A 22,035-nucleotide genomic window follows, 5' to 3' on the forward strand; every position below is an offset into this window, starting at 1 on the left:
TCAACTAAGATTAAGTGAAAACTACAGTTCTTTTCTTAAATAAAAATTAAGGCTCATCAATGTATAAGATATAATAGGGTCACTTAAAATGTAAACATTACTTACACCTGCCACAAGATAATGTGAGAGTAGATAGCTATTAAACCATCTAAACTCCTGAAATCTGGTGCTTGCATTTATGCCACAGAAAACTAGTCTACCAAGACACACATTCCCGACCTCAGGATTGTTTCTGGAATGAAACCTCTGTTATGCGTAAACTGCTTATCTTTGCTATGCCTGCTAAGAGTAACAGAATGTATCCCTTTTCCCTTACACTGTATCTAGCAAATGTATCCTCAAATCAAGGTTGAAAAATAGTAGCTACACATTTTAAAAGATGCATCCTTGTAGTATCAAGCCAGACCACGTTAAGGAAGTTTTCCTTGAACATCATTTAACAGAAAATACCTTTTAGAAGATCATATGAAATACCTCTGCCATTACTATTATTCTTGCCTTAATTCCAGCTCCTGGGTTACTTTGTTATTACTCTCATTCACTGCATCTCAAAGAGCCTGGCATCAAGTTAAGAACAAGGTGCTCTTAAAAAAAGTTATTTTAAGATGTTATTCCCTTTTCTAGCTCTTCTGTAAACTGACATTTGTTAATTCAAAATAAGGCCTTACAGCTTCAGTAAAGTGCAGTACCTTTATTTAGTACACACACAGTCTGCCCACAATTGCAGTTTACCATCTCTAACCATTCCTCTTTATGGGAAGAGTGTTACAAAACAAGCAGCCTGTGCCTAACCTTTCTAACCTAAACACTGTCACTCCAGACAGGTACCACACTCTGCCAGCCACCATAAATAGATTGCAGAGCTTGAGAAACTCCAAGTCCAAGATCTCTTTTCCCTTTAGCATTTGTTTCTCTTTCCATTAACATTTCATCACAAAATTTCCAGAACATACAACACTAAGAAACTGACAACACCAAGACACCTTCCCTTTAGTATTAAGAGCAAAATTATGCCCTCTGCTGTATCAAACCTATTAATATTAGTTTGTACATGCTTTAAAGAGGTCAAGTATCACCTGTCCATGTGGGCTCTAGAAAGTGTGGTGCTTCACACCAGAGCTGAACTCAATGCACTGCTTGCTGACTCTCCGTGAAATTACATCAATGCATACTTCTGTAAAGGTTCAAAATTCTTAGTACTCCTTTTCAAGCCACCAGAAACACATATTGAACAACCAGACTGAAATAAAGTCTTAAAACATGTCCAATGCCCAATGCTTTAGTACAGGGCTTCCCAAGCCTACAAGAAAAAAATCATGTCAGAAATAAAAAATAATGCTAGTTGGAATCGTTTTACTACTTGCAGCCAACAATCCCATTTCTGTCCTTGTAGGATTTTGATATCAGAATTAAAAACAAAACTTAAAAATTCCACATACCTACTTTCATCATAATAGCTTATAAATAATGAACTCTTTAAACAAGGCTGTAAGTTTCCATAAATTTAACCTGTAGAACACCATGAGTTTGAAGAACCTCTGAGAAGGTAAATATATGAGCTGAACAATCACACTTACATACCTTTTTCTCTTTCATAAAGGAAAGAAAAAACATTTTGTGCTTACTTTGGAACAGTTTTCATTATGATAAAAGTCAAATTATATGGTGCCCCTCCCTTGCTCCATTCCACCAATAAAAATTTAATTCTTACAAACATACAAGATATCAAAAAATATATGTGAACACCAAGAATAATTCCTATTTATGTGAGAAAATGTGTACCTATATACAGCTTCACATATGTGATAATACTACTGGAAAACTTTTTTTTTTTTGCCAGATACTTATTAGTTTTTTGTTAAAACTCTGTATAGCCAACCCCCTCTTGCACTGAGATACAAAAACTGAGCCACTCCAAAATGAGTGAGGGAGATAAGGTGCATGGCTAAGAGTAAGGTGAGGACAGTGAGATCTCAACTCCTGCTTTCAAAAGCACTTACACTGACTCAATTGTTCATTGGACAGCAGTCTACATTTCACCTTAATTTACTCTTTGGCTATAGGTAAGACAGCGGTATTTTCCATAGCAGTCATCCAAGTGCTTAAATTGCCTCAAGCAGCCTGAGCCCCCTGACCTCCCACCCAGTATCCTGATTAACTGCAGCGCTATACGAGCTGAAGCACTCTACAAGAATGTGCTCTGAAAGAGACTGGGGAAGCGATCTGGCTGCACATTCCCATGTCATTCTTTGTGGTCGAGGTATTACAGCTGCTAAGGCTGCTGCCTCCAACACTACTCCAGCTGGATGCCTGCTTCCCCTTAACCCCTGCCTCCCTGCAAAACATACACACACTTTGTCTGGGTCATCTCCTGAGAAAAGCAAGAGAAAGAAATTGAGGAGGAGACAGCTAAAACTTCCACTGAAGATGCAACTGCAGAAACAGCCAATGCAGTGGTTTCCCTACAGCAGAACCCCATCTAAACCAGCACTGTCACAGCCTCCACTGCTGCATCTCTCAGCCCTACATCCACACTTCCTTCCTCTGCTCAGCTCTGGCACACATCCATCTGTGTGGCACTTTGGGAGCTCAACAGCTGAGATCTTGACCATCTTCCTTTGTTAGACTGTTAAATTTTCCAATGGCTTAACAGACCTAACTGGGCTTCTGGTTTGGTCAGGCCAACAGAAGTGTTAGCACAAGACAGAAAACAGTAACAGAATGAAGGGAACAGATGAAGAGTATGATTGCAACAGCAGCAAACAACTTCAATCACTTTAAACTGTCTCCTGTTATACCACAGTATGAGAAAAACATCACAGAAACCTAAATCAACTTTTCTTAGCCAGAAACTGCTGCCATTATGGACTTCCTCTGTGCTGAAGCAGGTAAGAGTCAGTACAATTCAGTGAATCTACTGCTTTCTAGCATTCTGCAAATGTTAATTAAGCTTCAGAGTATTCCATGTGAAAGGCAAATAATGAAGACTTTAACACTGGATCTCTCTAGTCTTTTCCTTGTTCATTAAGTAGCATCCATGAATCCTCATCCCAAACTCATTTGTTTTCAAGTAAGAAAAAAAGTCATGTCTTAGATGAAATATCTAATTTTACATTCTGCTACATGAAACCAAATCATTGCTATTTTTATTGCTAAATGTGGGATCCCGAGTCAAATAATGAAGACTACCATAATGCTTTACTGAGAGCACATTGTGGAACATACAGCTTACTATGGAACCAGAAGGACAGCTACACGTCTGTTCAGACTCTCAGTATTTGAAGTGCATGACCACAATCACAAGGACACTTAACTTTCAGAAAAGAAAACAAACATCTCCCTCATGACCCCTGTTTCCTGACTTTTAATTCTGCAGAACGTGACATCATTCATGCTGGAAAATTACTTACCAACAGGAATAATTTTTTCAAACCTAAGTCTAAGAAGGAAGCTTTCCTCAGAAAGCTTCAGTAATTTTTTTTTTTGGGGTGACAGATTAGAGCAGTGGATATTTACCAGCATGAACAGAGAAAAAACAGGGCAGGTCATCTCTGCCTTTCACCACTTTTACTCCCAGAATTCCATGACAGCCATAAAATTTTGATTCCTTTTAGCAAGGAAAATTCATCTTTTATCCCTACGCAAAAAATGTATGTTATGCAAACACAAAACCACCACAAACTTACTCTCTAGTTCTTCTTTCTCAAAATTTGTATTGATAGTAGAGCTGATTTTGCCCATATCCACAACAGCTTCTTCATCATGACCCTGAAGAAACAAGACACAAGTTTGAGTTACAACTAAATAGAACTACTTTTTTCCTAAACACGTTATCAGACAGTATGTCATCACTGAAAACCTACCCATCCAATTTTTCAAGAAAACATTACCCTGCATTGAAGGAAAAGAGAGTAAATCAACAGACAGGCTAAATACCATAAAATTTCCTTCTGCAGTGCTCTGGGATTTCATTACAATCAGGACACACATTTCAAAAGTGCACTATTAACATTTTATTCAACAGCAATCAATCTACTTCAATGAAATAACTGGCAAATTTATAAAAAAGATACAGAAGTTAATACTGAGAGATCTAAAGCTCTTCTCTTTAGGGGGCAATTCCTGTGTGAGATTTTCCAGCACAAATAAGAAGTTTTTTTGAACAAAGGGGAAGCAAAAAGGTTAGGTTATCCAACCTGATATTTCCTAGACCAACAGCTCTGGAAATATCAAAAAAACTGCTTCATTCAGGATTCAACAACCAGCTTGTTAACGAAAAAGGTTAGGTTATCCAACCTGAGGTCTTTCCTAGACCAACAGCTCTGGAAATATCAAAAAAACTGCTTCATTCAGGATTCAACAACCAGCTTGTTAACCTAATTCACTTCTTTTTTTTCCCCTACAAAGTTAAAAAGCAGCAGTTTCCAGCAGACCTTTTGGGGTTCCATTACTACTGAAACCACACCACTCATAACGTGCAATATTTGAAACAGATATAGGCTTATCTCTGAACATGTCCTCTAATCACAGTTAGCACATCACTAAAGCAGACCTGAACCGCAAAACTGCCTTTTGCTCAGTCTTGACAAAAATGAAGTAACTGAGTAGTAGAAATCTCAAGCCCATCTCAGACTTGACATCAAAACAACATTAGAGTTGCCTTTCTCCACATGTTTGCATTCCTTAGAATAAAGTCCACTTTTCACAGCTCACAAATTACCTCCTCACAGAGCTGGTTCTCCAAAAGAACAACCGCCTAAGAGCAGTTTTACATCCAAATACAAGGGCATGGCTACCTGCTAAAGATTACTGGCCCTGATCTTTCTGCTCCCTTGCGAACACACTTTCTTCCTTAAGTCAGGCCTAACCATCATGAAATCAGATAAAAAGCGCTTAAGAAACGGTGTGGTTTCTTTGTTGTTTGTTTGGGGGGTTTCTTTAGCTTTTTTATAACAACTCTATTAGTTTTCCACTGGATCAGCTCAGCAAAGTGACTTCTCTTGTGGCCATATGACAGCCAGATCCACCACAAGTTTATCTGTTTGATCACTGCTTCTAGCAGCAGTTACATTGATCTGCTGCATTTACATCAATCCACAGAGGATCTGTGATAATGGGTTCATGACGGAAAAACAGAAGTCTAAATCAGGAGTCTTACAGGAACTGGGAACCCTAACAGCGCTGACATTCAACTAAACTTTGGTCTTAGAATTATGCAATTGCTTTATATATAGATCAAGCTTGTCACTTCACAGGAAAAGTGGCAAGGATGAAAAACAACATACCTGTGTGTAACAGGTACAAGCTAAAACACACTGTATCGACTCCCACTCACAAAAAAGAATTTTTTGAATGCAGAACTTCTTGATCTTAAAAAATATCTTTATTATAGTATATTGTGTGCATATACACAAAAAAAATTAAGTATTTAACTGCTGAGGAAAGAAGATTAAAGAATATGAAGATGATGAGCACCACATGCTGGGAAAAAATTCTGATGAGGTTCAAAAAAAGGTTAGATGCAGCTAGACCCCAAAAAACCAAAAGCAGCTCGCACTATGTAAGTAAGTAAAAACACAAGAGGAAAGAGTAGCACATGGCAGAATAAACCTCTAAAAACTAAGTACAAGTCCATTCTGAGCTGTGTCCCTGAAAATAGGATTTTCAAGAAAGGAACTACACAGTAACCTAACATTGTCACTACTGCTGCTTGGCAGTGACAGTGGAGTTTTGCAAGCAGGTTAGAAAAATCAAAACTTTGTACACTCCACAGAGCTACAATTTAAAAAATTGAGGCAATGTCTGTTGAGCAAGACCATGAAAATGGTTCCAAGGATCTGTTAATAAAAAAGTGGTAGAAATTTTTCAAGTGTCATGGTAATAAGATGGGAGGGGAGTATGGGGTAAATGGTATATGCCTGTCTCCTACATACCAAAATTGAGTGTACTGTAGTACACTCCTGCTCACAGAAACAGATACACACAGTATGTACGTTACCATAAAACTCCAAGCAGAGATGGAAGCAGATAGAAGAATTACAAATTCTCTGAACTACCTTAGGTGGTTTTTTATATCTGAGTAGAAAAAAAAAATCCCTAGTAATAGGAAAACTGCTATCAAAATCTGTTCCATAATTAGCATCATGGTTACAGCCACAGACTGCTGAAAAATCCTGCACCTAAACACACCCATCCCCAGCAGTCCTTTTAGGACACTTGAAATCTTGCCAAACACAGTTTTTGAGCAACAAAGGAAGAAAGAGTTTTTCTCCAGATGATACAAACAACTGCATACTGGTAGAAAACTGCATACACACTGGGAAAAATATACACAAAAGGAGAAGTTTTCATCTCCCAATAACATTTTGAAACTGGATTTGCTGTGTGCCCTATATCACATTATTAATTTTTATCACCCTTTGCTTCAGTAAAAGAGATTCTCTGCCAAACTCATACATACAGAAGCAGTCTTCAAAAACCACATCACGTGCAAGTAACATGTCTTTAAAGATTAGATTACAGGAAGGCATGCGTGCCCTTGCAAACCGTTCCATCACTATCTCAAAGTACTCAACATATGCAAAGACTCTTCCAACAATAAACCATTAACAACCACAAATATCATACATGAAGGAAGCATATCATTTACAGCCTTTGTTCAGAAAAACACAAAGCATCATTTTAACATATCTGTTTTGTGATGCCAAGACTAAATCCCAGTATGAGATACTTTTGCCTCAAGTCAGGTAAAAAATCAAAAATATTCAAATACATTATAAAGTAATTCCAAATTACAACCTTTTCCTGGTTAAAAATAAAGTCTGTAGGGCATAGATTTCCAGTAATTATAGAGGATTTATCATGTCAGTTGAAGGCACTGAAGGGAAGGAAAATTTTACAGTTGCCATTTCAGTTCTCTTGTCTACTTTCTGAACTTTTTACATAAACAGCAGGATTGTGGAAAATTTGTCAACTTCGCTGTTTTAGGCAGAGAATGACTGGAGCTTAAAGTAAATATTCCTGGACAGTTTACCATTCACTGCATGTGAAACTTTACATAGGATAATCCCACAGATGCCCAAATACAGCTGATGTAGACAAGTCTAAGTAAAATTCAAGACTAATTTAGAATGTATGTAACTTTCATTTTCAGTCAAAAGACAGAACAATTGAGAAGGGGGAAAAAAAAAAAACCAACATAAGCAGCAACCAAGGTGCCCTAGAGAGAGATTAAGCTTTCACCTTTGGTTTGCACTTTTTTTTTTTTAACAAGGAGAAGGTAATTTATAAAAACAGAACAAATCCAGAGTACTTCAAAGGAAAAAAAATAAAAATTACAAGTCTAGCACACTGTATTTAGATATACTACACTGTATTATGATACACTAAGTATACTTTTTCCTAAGACTTCTGGATACTCATAAACATAATGCAGAAACAACCTCCAGTAAAACCTTCATATTCAGCTGGAGGTGCCTACATACACTAAAATCTGTCTTTTCAGCCTTCTAAGTCTCCTCAGCATGAAAATGAAATCCCTTTTCAACCGCTATAGATCAGACAAGACTTTCAAATACTCAGTGCTCCAGCAGACTCCCAGTAGGATTCCTCTTGCCACCTCTAGTTTTCAAATGTCTTTTTTCAGTCTGTGAGAAAAGAGTAATTCCCCCTTGCAGAAAACCAAGCACCAGAAATTGTTAACACTACTTATTTACCTTCTCAAACATTTTTGATCATTTAGTTCAGTACACTTTCAGTATCTACCATATTAATGCCACATGTTTTTTAAAACTAGTATTGAAAAAAGAGTCAATCCTAAATTGCATGAATTTTTATGGAAAGCCCTGAGCTTGGAAGAACTGACAACCTCCAGCAGTATGTGGTAGCCGCACTCTCAAGGACTAGCACGAATATGACGCAGGGAGTATTAAATCCAAAGGCAAGTTTCCACTGTCATCTCTGCAAGCACTTCTCACCATGCAACTCACTTAACCTTGTGCAGTCATACACACGACAGATTTCAGACGGGCATGCTGCCAAAGTGCATTACTGAATAACCACTTCCAAGACACAATTTGCTAGAAGCACATTTTTAAGGTACTTGAAATACAGTTCAATCAAATCATTCTGGTGATAGACAGTGATCATAAACAGCTGATACAGCTAACTGTAAATCTCTGAAATCTATGAGCAATACAGTAACCATGTTAAGAATAATTTGAGCTCAACATTTAAGACCATTACTTAGCTAAGTCAATGTTTATGTGCTCCATTTACATTTCCTCAGACCAAAGTTCTTCACCAGCAGAATTAAAGAGTGGCTTGCAGCACCAGAAGGGACTGTACTAGTGCTCATGGAAGTAAGTAGGGCTTAAGAGAGGGCACAAAGAAACAAAAAAACCTCCACCATCACCCTTCCTCCCCCCCCAGAAAAATTACATTACAACTTTCAAGCTACAAAGAAGCTTTACTGCAGCATTTATTGAAGTAGATGCAAATAAAATTTTTTTTAAAAAAAAGAACAAAAACCCAACACAAAAACCAACCAACAAAAACTAACCCAAACTCAGGATGGGGAGGGAGGAGCATACTCGTAGCAACTTTTTGTCCTTTATATAGCTGTCCCTGGCCAACAGTTTAACACTTCTTATTTTAAGAGTATTCTAAAACAACACCACCCCAGTGGTCCTGATACTGCTTTGTGACTGTAACTGTATTCCAATCTCTATGGCTTGAAGAGAAAGCAAACAGTTTCCCCCTCCTTCCCACAAAAACCCATGGATACATCTCTACTTTTGTAAGCATGAGAGATCTGGCAGACAGGATTTTGCTCTTTGGCTGGAATGTGGCACTAACAAATCATTACTCTCAAAACAGGAGCAAACCCTGCTTACAGACCCAACTGGCAAACCTTTGTAGCACACTGCTGTAGATTTACCAAGATCAACAGCCTATGAGCACTGTGCACAGTGCATTTTGCCGTTCATGCTCAGTTCTTCCTTCTTTCACCACCAGGGAGTACATAGGAGCAGTTCAGCTGGATCAAACCATCCATCAACGTGCTGTCTGCAAGAGGACACAACAGGAGAGGCCCTGTGCAAATTGAATCAGTGTCAACGGTGGCTTGACCTTAGGAAGCATAGCCAAAGCTGGACTCTTGTTCTATTATCAGCCCTCCTTTGTGGGATCTATGTTCAGGAGACAGATATGACAGCCATCAAAAAAAGCTCCAGTGACGAAAACAAACAAAAAAAGTAATTAATATAAGATTGATATGTGCTGTGCTTCAAAAATTAAGGTTTGGCTATAAAAAGGAATTAAAACCTTCATTTTGACCATATATCTCAAAGATAACCAAAGAGGAACTATACAACTTTGCAAATGTATCCAGGTATGTGTGTGTACATCTATAAAATATTTTAAAACGGACCTTTATCAAAAATAGATAAACAAACTCACTTGTTTTGTTACATAGGTACTGAAATACATTGTTCAGGGTAATTTACAACCCACAGGCTAATTCATTACTCATTGTCACAGCCACATTTCCCAAGTGGTCTGTTTCAGAAGTCTGCATTTCTGTTCTAGGCACACATAATACTCCATGCAGTCAGGAGATAAAACACATTCCCAATTTACAGAATGCATGTACAACCCCCTCTCTATCCATTCAACCACCCAGAGCTGCAAGTTAATAAGAACTAATACTTCAGGGAGTAAAAAACAGACAAGACCAGTGTTGCTGACCCACAAAATTAGGAGATGAAGTCTACCAGGGACAGCAACCCTGGAAGGGAAAAGAAAAGAAACCAGAAAAACTGCATTTGTTAATGTCATTTCTGGATGCTCTATGCAGAGTTGAATGACAATCACTCTGCATCAGGTCTACCCCATGGGTCTCCTCCCACTGCTACCCACACACAGCACCAAGCAGCCTTAGTTAGAAGTGAGTAAATAGGAAGGGTTTGTTGACATGGTTTACCTGCAGGAACAACTAACAGCAGCATTTGGTAAGTTCTAAATATATTGTTTTACTTCTCCTTCAGACTGATGCTGCTTTTAAACCAGAGGTAAGATGAGCCCAGAGTAGGCAGGAGGGCAGGCATCTGTAGTTGCTGCCTCCTTAAAGGACAATCAGGATACAAAAGAAAAATCAAAGTTCTTTTTAAATAACAGTAAGTGAAGGTATTAGACAGTCTATCAAACTGTTCAACTTTAGTTGAACTGCACAAGTGGTCCTATAGATGCATTTGAAGTAAATTCTTTGGGTATGGTCTCTATGCAGCAATACTGTATCATCCGAAGTTGTCAGAGTGATGAAACACTACCAGCTCTAAATCAAGCACACCAGCCTAACAGCCAAGGAAAAATCCACCACATATAAATGAGACCTGTCTCATTTTGTCATCGCACAATTTTTAGCTGGCCTTCCCCTCTAAATATATACAGATGAGAGCACAATTAATAATAATTCACAAACAGAACACTTGCCAGGTTTAAAATAGGAAGCATACTGTTGATGGGTTCCCCCTTAATTGTATCTTCTATGGTCTCCTTTGCACAGGACAGCTGCTTTCCAGAGATTTTTTTCCCCTAGTATCTTAGCAGAGGGTATTGCTCAAGCACTACAGGAATGACTCTAGTTGAGCTCAATGGCTTTGGTGTCACCACACACCCCCTCTTTTCCTGTGAATTTTACCTGTATGTGTACAACTCCTATTTTACTCAACATTCCTCACATGTAAATGACAGCCCCTCCTAATCAAAGCTACACTCAGAGCCTCGCAGGAAGGTGTGACACTTAAGATTTATTTCAGTAAGACCATAACTATCACGGAAGAGGTTAGGGATACTTAGATTTTTTTTTAGCCTACTAATCCTCTAATTAACTGTTCAGCTTACTTCAGTAAATACATCTGACCAATCTGCTTCTAGAAGACTCACAATAAACACAGCAGCTCTACAAACCTTGTTTGGACAAGTATGTCCATAGGATATCAAGAGACTTCAGTCGAACTCTCCAGAAATTTTACTGCACTTCTGATTTTCTGAAACTGTATGTGGAGGGCACTAAAGATGCGTATGTGTGCTACTTTAACACCACAAAACCCAAGTACTTTCAAGGAAAAAAGGAGTTCTAAACACACTAATGTTTTGCTTCTTGCACTATCAAAATCTAATGTTTATAAGTAGTTTTATCTCAATTCCAGCAGGCCTTAATCCAGCCAGGGTCACAATGAGCACCACAATGTGCAAGAGAAGCCATGTCCCATCCCAGAAAAACTGAACATGTCTCTGGACAATGAACAATAGAAGTGTTTGTATTAATCACAAGAGAAAATTAAAATGCGAGGAAAAGTCAGAAAGAAAAGGAAACATAAAATCAACAAGAGACTAGTCACAGTTGTGAATGGCTATCAACCATGGCACACCACAGCAATTCATCAAAATAACTGGATTAGAACAAGCACAAGAAAAAGAGATGGATTGATTCCTAGCAAGGTGCAAGTGAGTATTTGATTTACAAGTCCATTTGAATTCAGCCTGAGTATTCTGCAAGCCAGAAAATTCACCACCATGCATGAACTTAGCAAATACTGTCAGCAATCCAACACAAGATATCAATTGCATATCTAATATTATAGTAGCTATTTCACAAAGTTGCATTTTATCACTGCCTCACAGTACTAAATTTCATTCAAAAAAAAAAAAAAAAAAAAAAAAAACACAACATATCTCCATTCACTTAAATGTGATTAAGTGAATTCCAGAAATTACAGGTAAAAAAAGCAGAAGTACTATAATGTTTACAACTAGTCACCTCACATCTCTGCCTAGTCTTCTAGGCACATGCATGCTTGATAGAGTTCTGTGCCCAGAGCTGAAAGTAGCACCACAATGAAAACAAAAAATCGAGCACTGTACTACAGAGACCTTGACAAACAAAAGGCCACTACAATCTGATGCACTCAAGCACATCTAAATCAAATTATTTCTTATGCTCACACAAGGGAATAGAACATTTAGCTTTCATACATAAAATAATTCAGGGATCTTTAGTTTCACACCTTAGGAAAATTCCATCCCATAGATTTTAGTTTCCAGTAAACTTTTGAAGTAATAATCCTTGTTACACACTGCACTGCAGTAACATGACAGTGGTAATGACAACCCATACAATGGCTAAGAAATAGCCTGTAACACTAATATTAGAATTCATTGTATAAATTCCCACAAATGGAGTTTTTTATCTGTGCCACTGAGGTCTGAAGAAAATGTTATCTCCACGAACACTTCACCTCAGTTACACAGCTCATTAAGTTCACTTGCTTTTTTTTGTCAAAAAAGAACAATCAGACGGCTATTTTAAGATTCTCTACCAGAAACATCCTGGCTATACTTGCACAGAATCAAGCAAAGCCACAATTGATAACCTTCAAATTAAGAAAGCCTGGCTCAAAATAGTCCAAAAGAAAAAATAACCCAATCCAAAACATTCAACCAATCTCCAAGTCTGGTAGTATACTGTCACAATTGTAAGAGCACATTTTCTTTCTGAATTAAGCTGGTTACTATGATTAAGCAATTCTAACAACACAGCAAATATCTTCCCTAATACAGAAATCTCTACTCAAACTACTACTTCTATCACCAGATCTTTCAAAAATTTCTTCCACAACTAGTGAGTCTAAGGTAGCACACAATTCTGAGCCACTTGCATCAAATCACATTCAAGCCATTATTACATTACACAGCTGCTATTTACATACAGGTTGCATTTTCTTCCCTTGACGAGCTTCTTCCATGCTGATGTGCAGAAGCAGAGAATGCCCTTGTACGAGACCCTGTAATGAACCTCCCCAGAGATCAGAGCCTGCGCATACATGACTGCTTTAGCTGGCTGTGCCTGACACAGATGTACTCCGGGAAATTGCTCCCCAGCCAATCGCTCCCGCTCCACTCGCTCATCTCCCAGGCCACTGATTACGGCTACCACAGGGTCACACAGCAGCAGAATGGGCAAGACGGCATGCCTTCAATTCCAGCTCAGGGAATACCAAAAAAGGAACTGAAACTGAGTTCCACACTTCACATTTTCTGCATCAACAGCTGCTAAGAGCAGCTCCAAGGTAATATTTTTGCTCTGATCCAAGACTTCATTAGCACTACAAAACGCATTTGTACCACGGGTCCCAGAACAGAACAACCCAGAAGTCAAACATCTGCTAAGTGTGTTTATAGCTGTATTATAAACTTTTCACCAAATACTCATTCCAATGCAGGTGTTTGGTTGGTTTTTTATTTTTTTTAACATAAGCTATATATTCTTGTTCAGCAAACTAAACCATGGCTTCCTAAAAAGAAAAAAATTTTTTTTTTTTATCCTCTCCTTTTGAAAAGGTAAAAAAGCATTGATGTTAGCTGCAATTAATCTCATGGGTCCACCCAGAGTAAGCTGCCTCTGTTTCAGGTATTACGTGAGTAGCTGTATTTTTTCCTTCCTTCAGCCACTCTTTGAAAAATGCAACCTCTGTTCAAGCAGATCAAATTCAGAGCTTCATCTTACTCTTTCCCTCTTCATCACTAACATACCCTAATCTCCTTCTCCCATCATCAAGTGCATGGAAAAACTGGCTCTTTAAGGAGTTATCTATAACCTAACCTTTAAGACATGCCACTGCCTTGCTTCTTCCTTTTTCTGCTTTTACTCCCACGTCTTGTTTGATGAGAACTCTAGCAATGAAGCTGGACTGATGCCACCCCAACCAACAAACAACTTGGACAAAATAGAACAAGTAACATACTGTCCATGAACTTCGTGCAAATACATTGTGCAACTAGGAAGATGGTATTTATCACCTCTCTGTAGAGAAATCAGAAGGCCACATTCAGTTCCTCTCACTGCCTCAGTCCAGAGAATTCTCTAACCATAGGCTAATGAAAGTATTCTCAGACAGTGCTGACAAGAGAGTTTAAAAGTAGTTTGTTTCCACTCTGTAAATAGAAGTTCACTCTAACACACGTATGCATCTTTTAACTTCCAAGCTATTGAAGGCCTCTCTGCTGCCACATGTAAATGGTTACAAACTAAATGATTCATACAGGAAGCACAGAGTTAGACATAAATACCAGATACCCTAACTCTAAGTGATCTCTTCTAAAGTGGGCATCCTAAATCACACCTATTCTTTCCCTAATGCAGAGCACAGATTCACACAGTTCTTCAGCTGCTCAGATGAATACTGAAACAGCTATGTTGAACTGTGTCCTGGTGGCTCTCCCATATTTCAATGAACTGTTCCTTAGCATAAATCCATACTAGAAGTAATTCAATTGCTACAAGTAAAAAACGTGTTTGTTTAGGTTGGGAGTGGGTGTGTGAAGGAAAACAGGCTGTCTATTCCTTAGGGATAGAATAAGAGGGGTGGGAATCACTTTTTTTTTTTTTTTTTAATTTTTATAAGGGGAAAAGTATTTGCTTGGTTTGAATACTTAAAGAAAAAAAAACCTTTCTGAAGCAGCTTACTGAAATTTCTTTATAGTCTGTAGTCAGCCAATTCCTTGTTAACAGTCACTCAGTCTTGGAATGAAAAAAACAAACAAAAAAAACCCACTCACAAGCAAGACAAGCATGTTTTTTTCAAACAGATGGAAGTTTTTGTCTTTTAAGTCCCATACCAAAACACTTTGTGGATAAACGTCTGCTCTTCCCTTAGAGTAAGTACCAGGAAAAAGCTTCCCATCAAATGGAGAACAGCAGAGCAACTTCAAACTGCAATTGTCTCAACATGTTTAACTACAGAAGTATTCTAAAACAAACTGTAGGCAAATATATTCAAAATTATCACATCCTTGAGCATGTTCAGTGACAACACTGTGAGAACTCAGAGCAGAACTATTTGTACTGGAGCAATATTTTAACCATATGTTTGATGCTGCAAAAATATCTCTATGAAGTGTATGAGGACACTTAATTTAATAAAAGAAACGTAAGTACCTATCATGAAATATACACTTTTTCCTTCAACACTTCCTTCTTCATTTTCACTTTTATACCCCTTCAGATTCCACTTATTTGACCTTATCTCAGTCTACAAAAATATATTTTTGAAAGATGGGTCCAAAAGAGTATGTACCACCTATCTAGAAAAAAAAAAAATCATCTGAGCTCTTACTTCTTTGGAAGAACTTCTCATATTTTCCCAAATGATACGCAATTCTGATCCCAGTCCATTAAGAAGTGGCAGTGAACTGCCTTACTGCAGGGTCTGCAGAGTGTCTAGCAGGCAGAGCTGTGCTTAATCTGCCATTCTGAAATGGCAGGACATTTAAAGTAGCTGCAGTAAGCAGGACTGAGCTCTCAGCAGGATTTACCACATGAGCTCCACAGCCCAGCTGCTATCTGACACAGTCAGATATGAGCACAAGAAAACTGAGTGCTTGCTTGCTTGCAGAGCAAGCAAACTGACATACCCACACATGCAGCCCTGTAAACTCTGTATCTATTGATACTTTAAAACCCTGGTTTGGGGGGGGTAGGGAGGTAGGGTGCTAAGAGTTTCATCCACAGGCCAAAATCAACCCTTCCTTTTATGAGCAAATTAGATCAGGAACTTGGGAGTTTATGATTCCCTATGTTTCCCTTCCAACTCAAATTAGTCTATGATACTATGACTATCTTTTCTAACATTGCAGCCCCAAAACACCAACCCAGTGCCACCCTTCTTCAGGCAGCTGAAAGGACAGCATCTACCAAGCTCAAAGCATCTCTCTTTAGGAATTAAAAAAAAGGCAAGAAATAATTATGAGACAGCATGACAATACTTCTAAATGAGGCTTTATTTTGGAGAGGGTGAGGGTGGCCCAGGCCATGGGGGTATTTCAGGAGGGAGGGAAGGTGCTAGGGGATTAAGATGATGAAGGGGGTAAGTTGTATGACATGGTCTAAAGTTCATATGTCAAACAACTCTACAGATGGTTTTGTTCAGCTTCTTATCAAAGGGGAACATACTAACTCATATTAAAAAAAACTTCCTAGGAGTTTCTTTTTACAAAGAAATTAACTATAGGGTATTCCTCCAAAGAAACATTACTGCCTTAGCAAGGGAACATAGAAACCTTTGTCAGCAGTGGCACATCATTTAATGAATTAAAACTAGCCAAAAAATCCAAAAGTCTTACTGCCTGCAAGTATTTTCCAGAATACAATTTCTATGTAATACCTAGTTCCCAAGACATACACCTGCACAGCATGCTTCAGCTAGCATCGGCACATACACATGGAACTGGGTTTTTCCAAAAAAAGAAGGGAAGAAAAAAGATAGAAGTACTCTGTACAGATACTCTCTGGTGTATTGCCCCAGTAGTGGAGTCTTGGGTATCTCAGCACACTGCAGGACAGCTGTCAGAAGCCACCAGGATGCTGAGAGCAAACACGTGGCAGATCACTAGTTTAAGCCCTCCTGACATTACACAATTGCACATCACTTGGACAGCTGAATACTTAGTCTCTAGAGATCCCACTGAAATTTATAACCTGAACCCTCATTAACAGTAAGATTACTGTGTTCTCTAGTGTACTATTACTACTTGATTAATCACACCACATTCTGATCTAAATACACTGATGATGTAGAAAAACAAAAGATGTGTAAAGTTTTCCAGGACATGTTCCAGGACTCAAAACCATCCCTTGGTATAGATGGACGAAATTCACATGCTCCAACAGAACCCCACCAAGATCTTACAGCAGCATGTATGAGCATGTGGTCAGCATGCAAATGCCACTGAGCTAGGCTAGGGAGGGTTGAGTGATTCGATTTCTTGGGGTTTTCACGAGGTTGGGTTTTTAAACTTTGGGGATGTTTCTGGGGTTTTTTTTGATTTTTGGTTTGTTGGTTTTTTTGGTTTTTTTTCCTGGGAGGAGTGAGAGAAGGAATGGTTGGGAGACACAGAGGAATTCAAAGCTCCTCACTTTACAACTGTAACATACTGCCTTTAGCTAAATTCATCTCCAGGCATTTTGGCAGCATTTTTGAGAGATATTCTAGTTTTTCTTTATCCTAAAATATTCTTAGATCACTGTGCAAGTTCACACGAACTATAAACCAGGGCTGTTTCAACACTATTAAGGCTGCCTAAGCAAGGCCATATGTTTAATTGTTCTACAACCACTTTTACAAATATTCTAAATTATGGAGTGGTTTGGGCTGGAAGGGGACCTTGAAGATCATCAAGTTCCAATCTCCCTGCCGTGGGCAGGAACACCTTCCTCAGAGTTTCTCAGAGCTCCAACCTGGCCTTGAGCAGTTCCAGGAATGGGGCATCCACAACTTCTCTGGGAATCCTGCTGCAGCACCTCACCACTCTCACAGTACACAGTTCTCTCTCACATCTAACTTAAACCTACTCTCTTTCCATTTGATCCTATTCCCCCTTGCCTTGTCTCTGCTTCCTCTCTTAAATAGTCTTGTCCCATCTTTCCTGTAGGCTCCTTTCAGGTACTGGAAGGCCACAATTAGATCAGTCCAAAGCCTTCCCCTTTTTCCAGGCTGAACAATCAAAGTCCCTCAGCCTTTCCTCATATATGTGCTCCATCCCTCTGATCAACTTGGTGGCCCCTCCTCTGGATTGACTCCAACAGGTCAGTGTACAAATATTAAACACTTATCCTCCAGATTAATTCCCTAGAATAGATAGCATCATTGTGAACAGCTGATGAGTCCAGATATGAAGCAGCATAATAAGAGACAGATAATTTTATCTTGTTTTTATTGACATTATTTAAAGTGCTTGCACAAGAAGATCTGCTTTCCGTGACAGCAGATCCTCAGGAGGTAAACAATTTTTGAATGATTATTCACCTACATGTCATTCCACAGAAAAGCAAAAGACTGAATCTCACAAATTCACATAAATTCAACGCTTAAATCTTCACCTTCAGCTTTCCCTATGTCTCAAATTCTCTATTCATATAACTGCATCCCTCTCAAATCAAGTGTCTGTATAATAACTTACTAACAACACATGTTTACTCTTATGGTGAACAAAAATTACTACTTACAAATCACAACTTAGTAAGTTATAGTGGGAGGGCAATGCAATGTTTCCAGTATCTGTAGGTAACTAATACAGGAGGAGAAATCAGCAGTCTGCTGGCCCACAACATTTCTTTTTAATAAGAAGGCAGGCAGGATGGAAATACAGTCTGCTCATGCAATTTGAACTATAGCAGCATTTCATCCTAAATTTTTAGCTAAGTGCTGTAACATAGGTGCTGTCATCTGCAGATTGTTTTAATTAAATAAATTTTTAAAAACAAAGGAAAACAACCACAAAACCCAAACACAAAACAAAAACCAACAAAATAAAAAGTCCACAAGTTATGCTGAGGAACTTTAAGGTACTTGAAATCCTTGTGGCATGAATGCCAGTCAGATTATTACCATTGTTACACACACTGAGTATCAGCAAGGCTCTACCACAACAAATTCATTGCTATAAAAAAAAAAATAAAAGTTTTAGCAATCCACACATTTTTTATTAATAAGACAGATGCCACTCAGTACTGGTGAGGCGCAGGCAGGGAGACTGCTGAGCCCAGAGGAGGTAGAGCAGGACCGTGGGCAACTCCAACAAAATCTGACTCAGAGTGTAGTGGAGCCACACACTTCCACTGCTGCAGTTTCACATCTCAGCTTGGAGAAATGGCAAGGTACCAGTCACATTACCTTCTGCTCTTCTCATAATATTTTAACAATGCAACATCTTTGCCTTACATTGGATCTGATGCTGTCCCACTTCTGCCCCCTTTGCCCTTCCTCACTCTCACAGGCACCAAGCTCTTTCCTTGCCCTTGCACATACTGACAAGATAAGGGACACCTGGAAGCTGAGAGGGCACATCAGCCACAGTCACATGTGCACACAGGAAACATCCCAGAGGACATGGTAACGCCGGTGGCATTCAACATCACAGGATGAACTTTGATAAGCATTACTCTGGTTACTTCAGAAAAGTAGGCATGACACACTGTGACTTGAAAAGAAGCCAGAAGTTCTGTGCTACTGTCAATTTGGAAACTGCTGACACCTCTAAGTGAATAGAAAATGTTCAATTACATGAAAAATGAGGCCAGACTGGCTGCAGTCACTGATATTATGCACTCAGGCTACTACAAAGTGCTGGGCAAGGGGAAGCTGCACAAGCTGCACAAGATTTTGCAATTTTCCCAATTGCGAAAGCAAAGTTTTCAGAAGAAGCGTAGAGGGGAAAAATCAAAGAAGCTGGTGGTGCCAGTGTGTGGAACAGAAGTTTTTGTTGTTTTTTTGCCTTTTTTTTTTTTTTTTAAATAAAGACAATGTGTAAAATGAGCCAGGGGACAAAAAAAAATAATCACCAGCATTGGTGGTTGAGTGGTAGAATTCTTGCCTGCCATGCAGGAGGCCAGGGTTCGATTCCTGGCCAATGCAGTTGGTACTTTTAGGGAGGTGATTCCATGACTCCACTCCACTGTGACCCCAGCTGGTTCCCAGCACAGGAAAGACATGGACTTGCTAGAGAGAGTCCAGAGGAGACCCACCAAGATGGGGCATCCATTAGAAGGATGGAGCACTTTTCCCTGGAGGAAAGGCTGAGATAAAGTCTCTTGCACTTCAAATGGAAAGAGAGTAGACTCACATTAGATATCAGGAAGAAACTCTTCACTGTCAGGTGGTGAGGCACTGGAAGAAGTTGCCCAGAGAAGTTGTGGCTGTCCACCCTGAAAACGTTTAAGGCCAAGCTGGATGGAGCTCTGAGCAACGTGGTCTAGTTGAAGGTGTCCCTTTCCACACCGGGGATGCTGGAACTAGAAGACTGTGATTTCCAACCCAGATGATTTTTTGATTCAATGATTCTGATTACAGAATGAACATGTAATTAACTTAACATTCACTTCAGGAAACTAAAACTAAATGTCAAATCTTTTTTGAGCTTGTGGAGTGGTTTTTAAGATTTTATTTGAGTTTTTCAATGGCTTCAGAAGTTGAATCAGCTTATGGGAAAGGAGAAAGGATATAGTGGGAATGACATTTTTCCCTTTCAGAAATCAGGAACTAGTCAGTCCAGCTAGCCCTTACCATTAAGCCATATTTTAAGACACATACTTTCTTGCCAAAGTTTCTTCCACTTTCCTCTTGCATTTCTAAAGCACAACAAGCTTAAAAGTCTGAAAAGCCTGAAATAAAGAAATAATAAAGCCTGAGATAAAAACTCTCAGAACTTAAAATTTCTAGGAGTCAGTCCAAGGTCCTTCAGAAGGGCCACTGACGAGACATTTAAAAGGAGTTCCACTTCTGTTTCTTATTTGCCTCGCCTAATATCTTGTAAAGCTATGCAAACAAGCTCTTGCTGTTTTAAAAAAGCAAGCAGTTGATTTTCTGATGTATTAAGGGTAATGCTTTCACTATATCCTACTAGCAGGTTTTGTGAGAAGTCAGTTTAAAAGTAAGGTGTTGATTCTGACACAACTGATTCATACATGCCACTGTACATGGCGCTTATTTTACAGGAAAGTTCAGCTGACAAAATGCAAAGGGAAACTGAGCTAGAGATCTAAAATTAGACAAAAAAAAAAAAAGAACCTACCTCTTCTGTAGTAATTTCATTTTTTGTCTCAAGAACTACAACTACTGATACTGGTTTTATTATTTTATTAGTTTTTGTTTTGTGAATAACCATGTTTTTTAAAAGACAACACAGTACTTTTAAGAAAGACATATATTTCTCTTGCAAAGAGAAAAAAAATGCTGTAGGACTCCTACTGTAAATTTATGACTTGAGGGGCTATTTAGTAAGAAAAGTATCCAACACCTGGCAGGCAGAACAGATGCTCTTCATTTGCTTAACACTTAGAATTCTCTACTTCAGAGAGTATTAGCATGGTTTGCATGGGAGTTCTAACCAGCCAAGAACTATTAAACAGGGTGCTCTCTGAAAAGGCATTTTTCATTACTTTAAAATGAACAACAGAAGTTACCCATCTTTCTAATAAAGCCATAGACCACATTTTCATGCACTTTAATCTGTACACTACCATCCAGTAGCAAAAATACATGTTCAAGGAAAGACAATTTATTTGAGACAATAATTTTAAGCAAAATTGGAGCATGTACAACAAAGAACTCACTTACACTTTTGGCTTTCACATTGACTTCTGGAAGACAATTATCTAGCCTTGCATAAAGTCTACCCATAAAAATTCTGCTGCCATGATTTTATTGTAAGGCAAATTTGAACATGCAGAGTAAACCTACACCAGCCATACTTCTTGCAATGCAACCACAGCAGTTCTGACCAGCCCTAGAACTCTAAAGCTGGCATCAATAAATCAAAAGTCATTGCCCTAGACACAAAGTCTCCTCCTGAACTCTCTGCCTGAACTTGAAACAGCTTTAAAAAATGTCCTTACAAACATAATTGATACCATTAACAGATAAAAAAATAAAATACCAAGCCAAATGCACAGTGAACCAAACATTAAGACAAATACATAAAATATATAATCTAGACTGGAGATCTCAGCAAAAGACCTTATGAATCAAATATGCTACACCCAGTGGCTACAAGAACTTTACCTTAACATTTTTAATTCAGGATTTCACAGCTAGCAGGGAAATTTTAAATGCTGAAAAGAATGCAAGAATTATTCTAGTCAATGGCAATTGTATCTGGCAATTAATTTTCTACACATATGAGATAAGGAGGAAAAAAGAGAAAGTAAAGCAAATTGCATTACATTTCTCATTATTTAGAAACCAAGCCTCCAGAACAAGTATTTCTTTCCAATAGTATCAAATTTGTAGAGAAACCACCTACACAGAATCCAATACTTCCTTTTACTGTGGCATATAAAATATGAACAACACAGCTAACAACCCTGGGGATGTGTTATGATATCAAATAAATTTCTGCAATCAGATATCTTAATTACATATGCATTTATACAACTTTAAATGTTCAGCTGAGTTTTTTCTGGGAAGGAAGAACATTTTT

General features: G+C 38.5%; 1 protein-coding gene and 1 non-coding gene across 11 annotated transcripts in view; one reads left to right on the forward strand and one right to left on the reverse strand.

Moving 5' to 3' along the window:
* SLC4A7 (solute carrier family 4 member 7) overlaps positions 1-22,035 on the reverse strand; it is a 92,199-nt gene that overhangs the window by 52,711 nt on the left and 17,453 nt on the right. For 9 of the 10 annotated variants that reach the window (XM_041466141.1, XM_041466136.1, XM_041466144.1 and 6 more), the window contains exon 2: positions 3,687-3,768. In XM_041466141.1, the coding sequence (XP_041322075.1) occupies positions 3,687-3,768 (82 nt within the window). Of the gene's footprint in view, positions 1-3,686; positions 3,769-12,770; positions 12,915-22,035 lie in introns of those variants that run through there. The other variant, XM_041466135.1, reaches the window with a different exon arrangement.
* TRNAG-GCC lies at positions 19,402-19,472 on the forward strand. The gene has a single exon. It is a non-coding gene; the product is annotated as a tRNA-Gly (tRNA).

Source organism: Pyrgilauda ruficollis, unplaced genomic scaffold, assembly GCF_017590135.1.
Source record: "Pyrgilauda ruficollis isolate IOZ18807 unplaced genomic scaffold, ASM1759013v1 scaffold2, whole genome shotgun sequence".
Classification (NCBI taxonomy): Eukaryota; Metazoa; Chordata; class Aves; order Passeriformes; family Passeridae; genus Pyrgilauda; species Pyrgilauda ruficollis.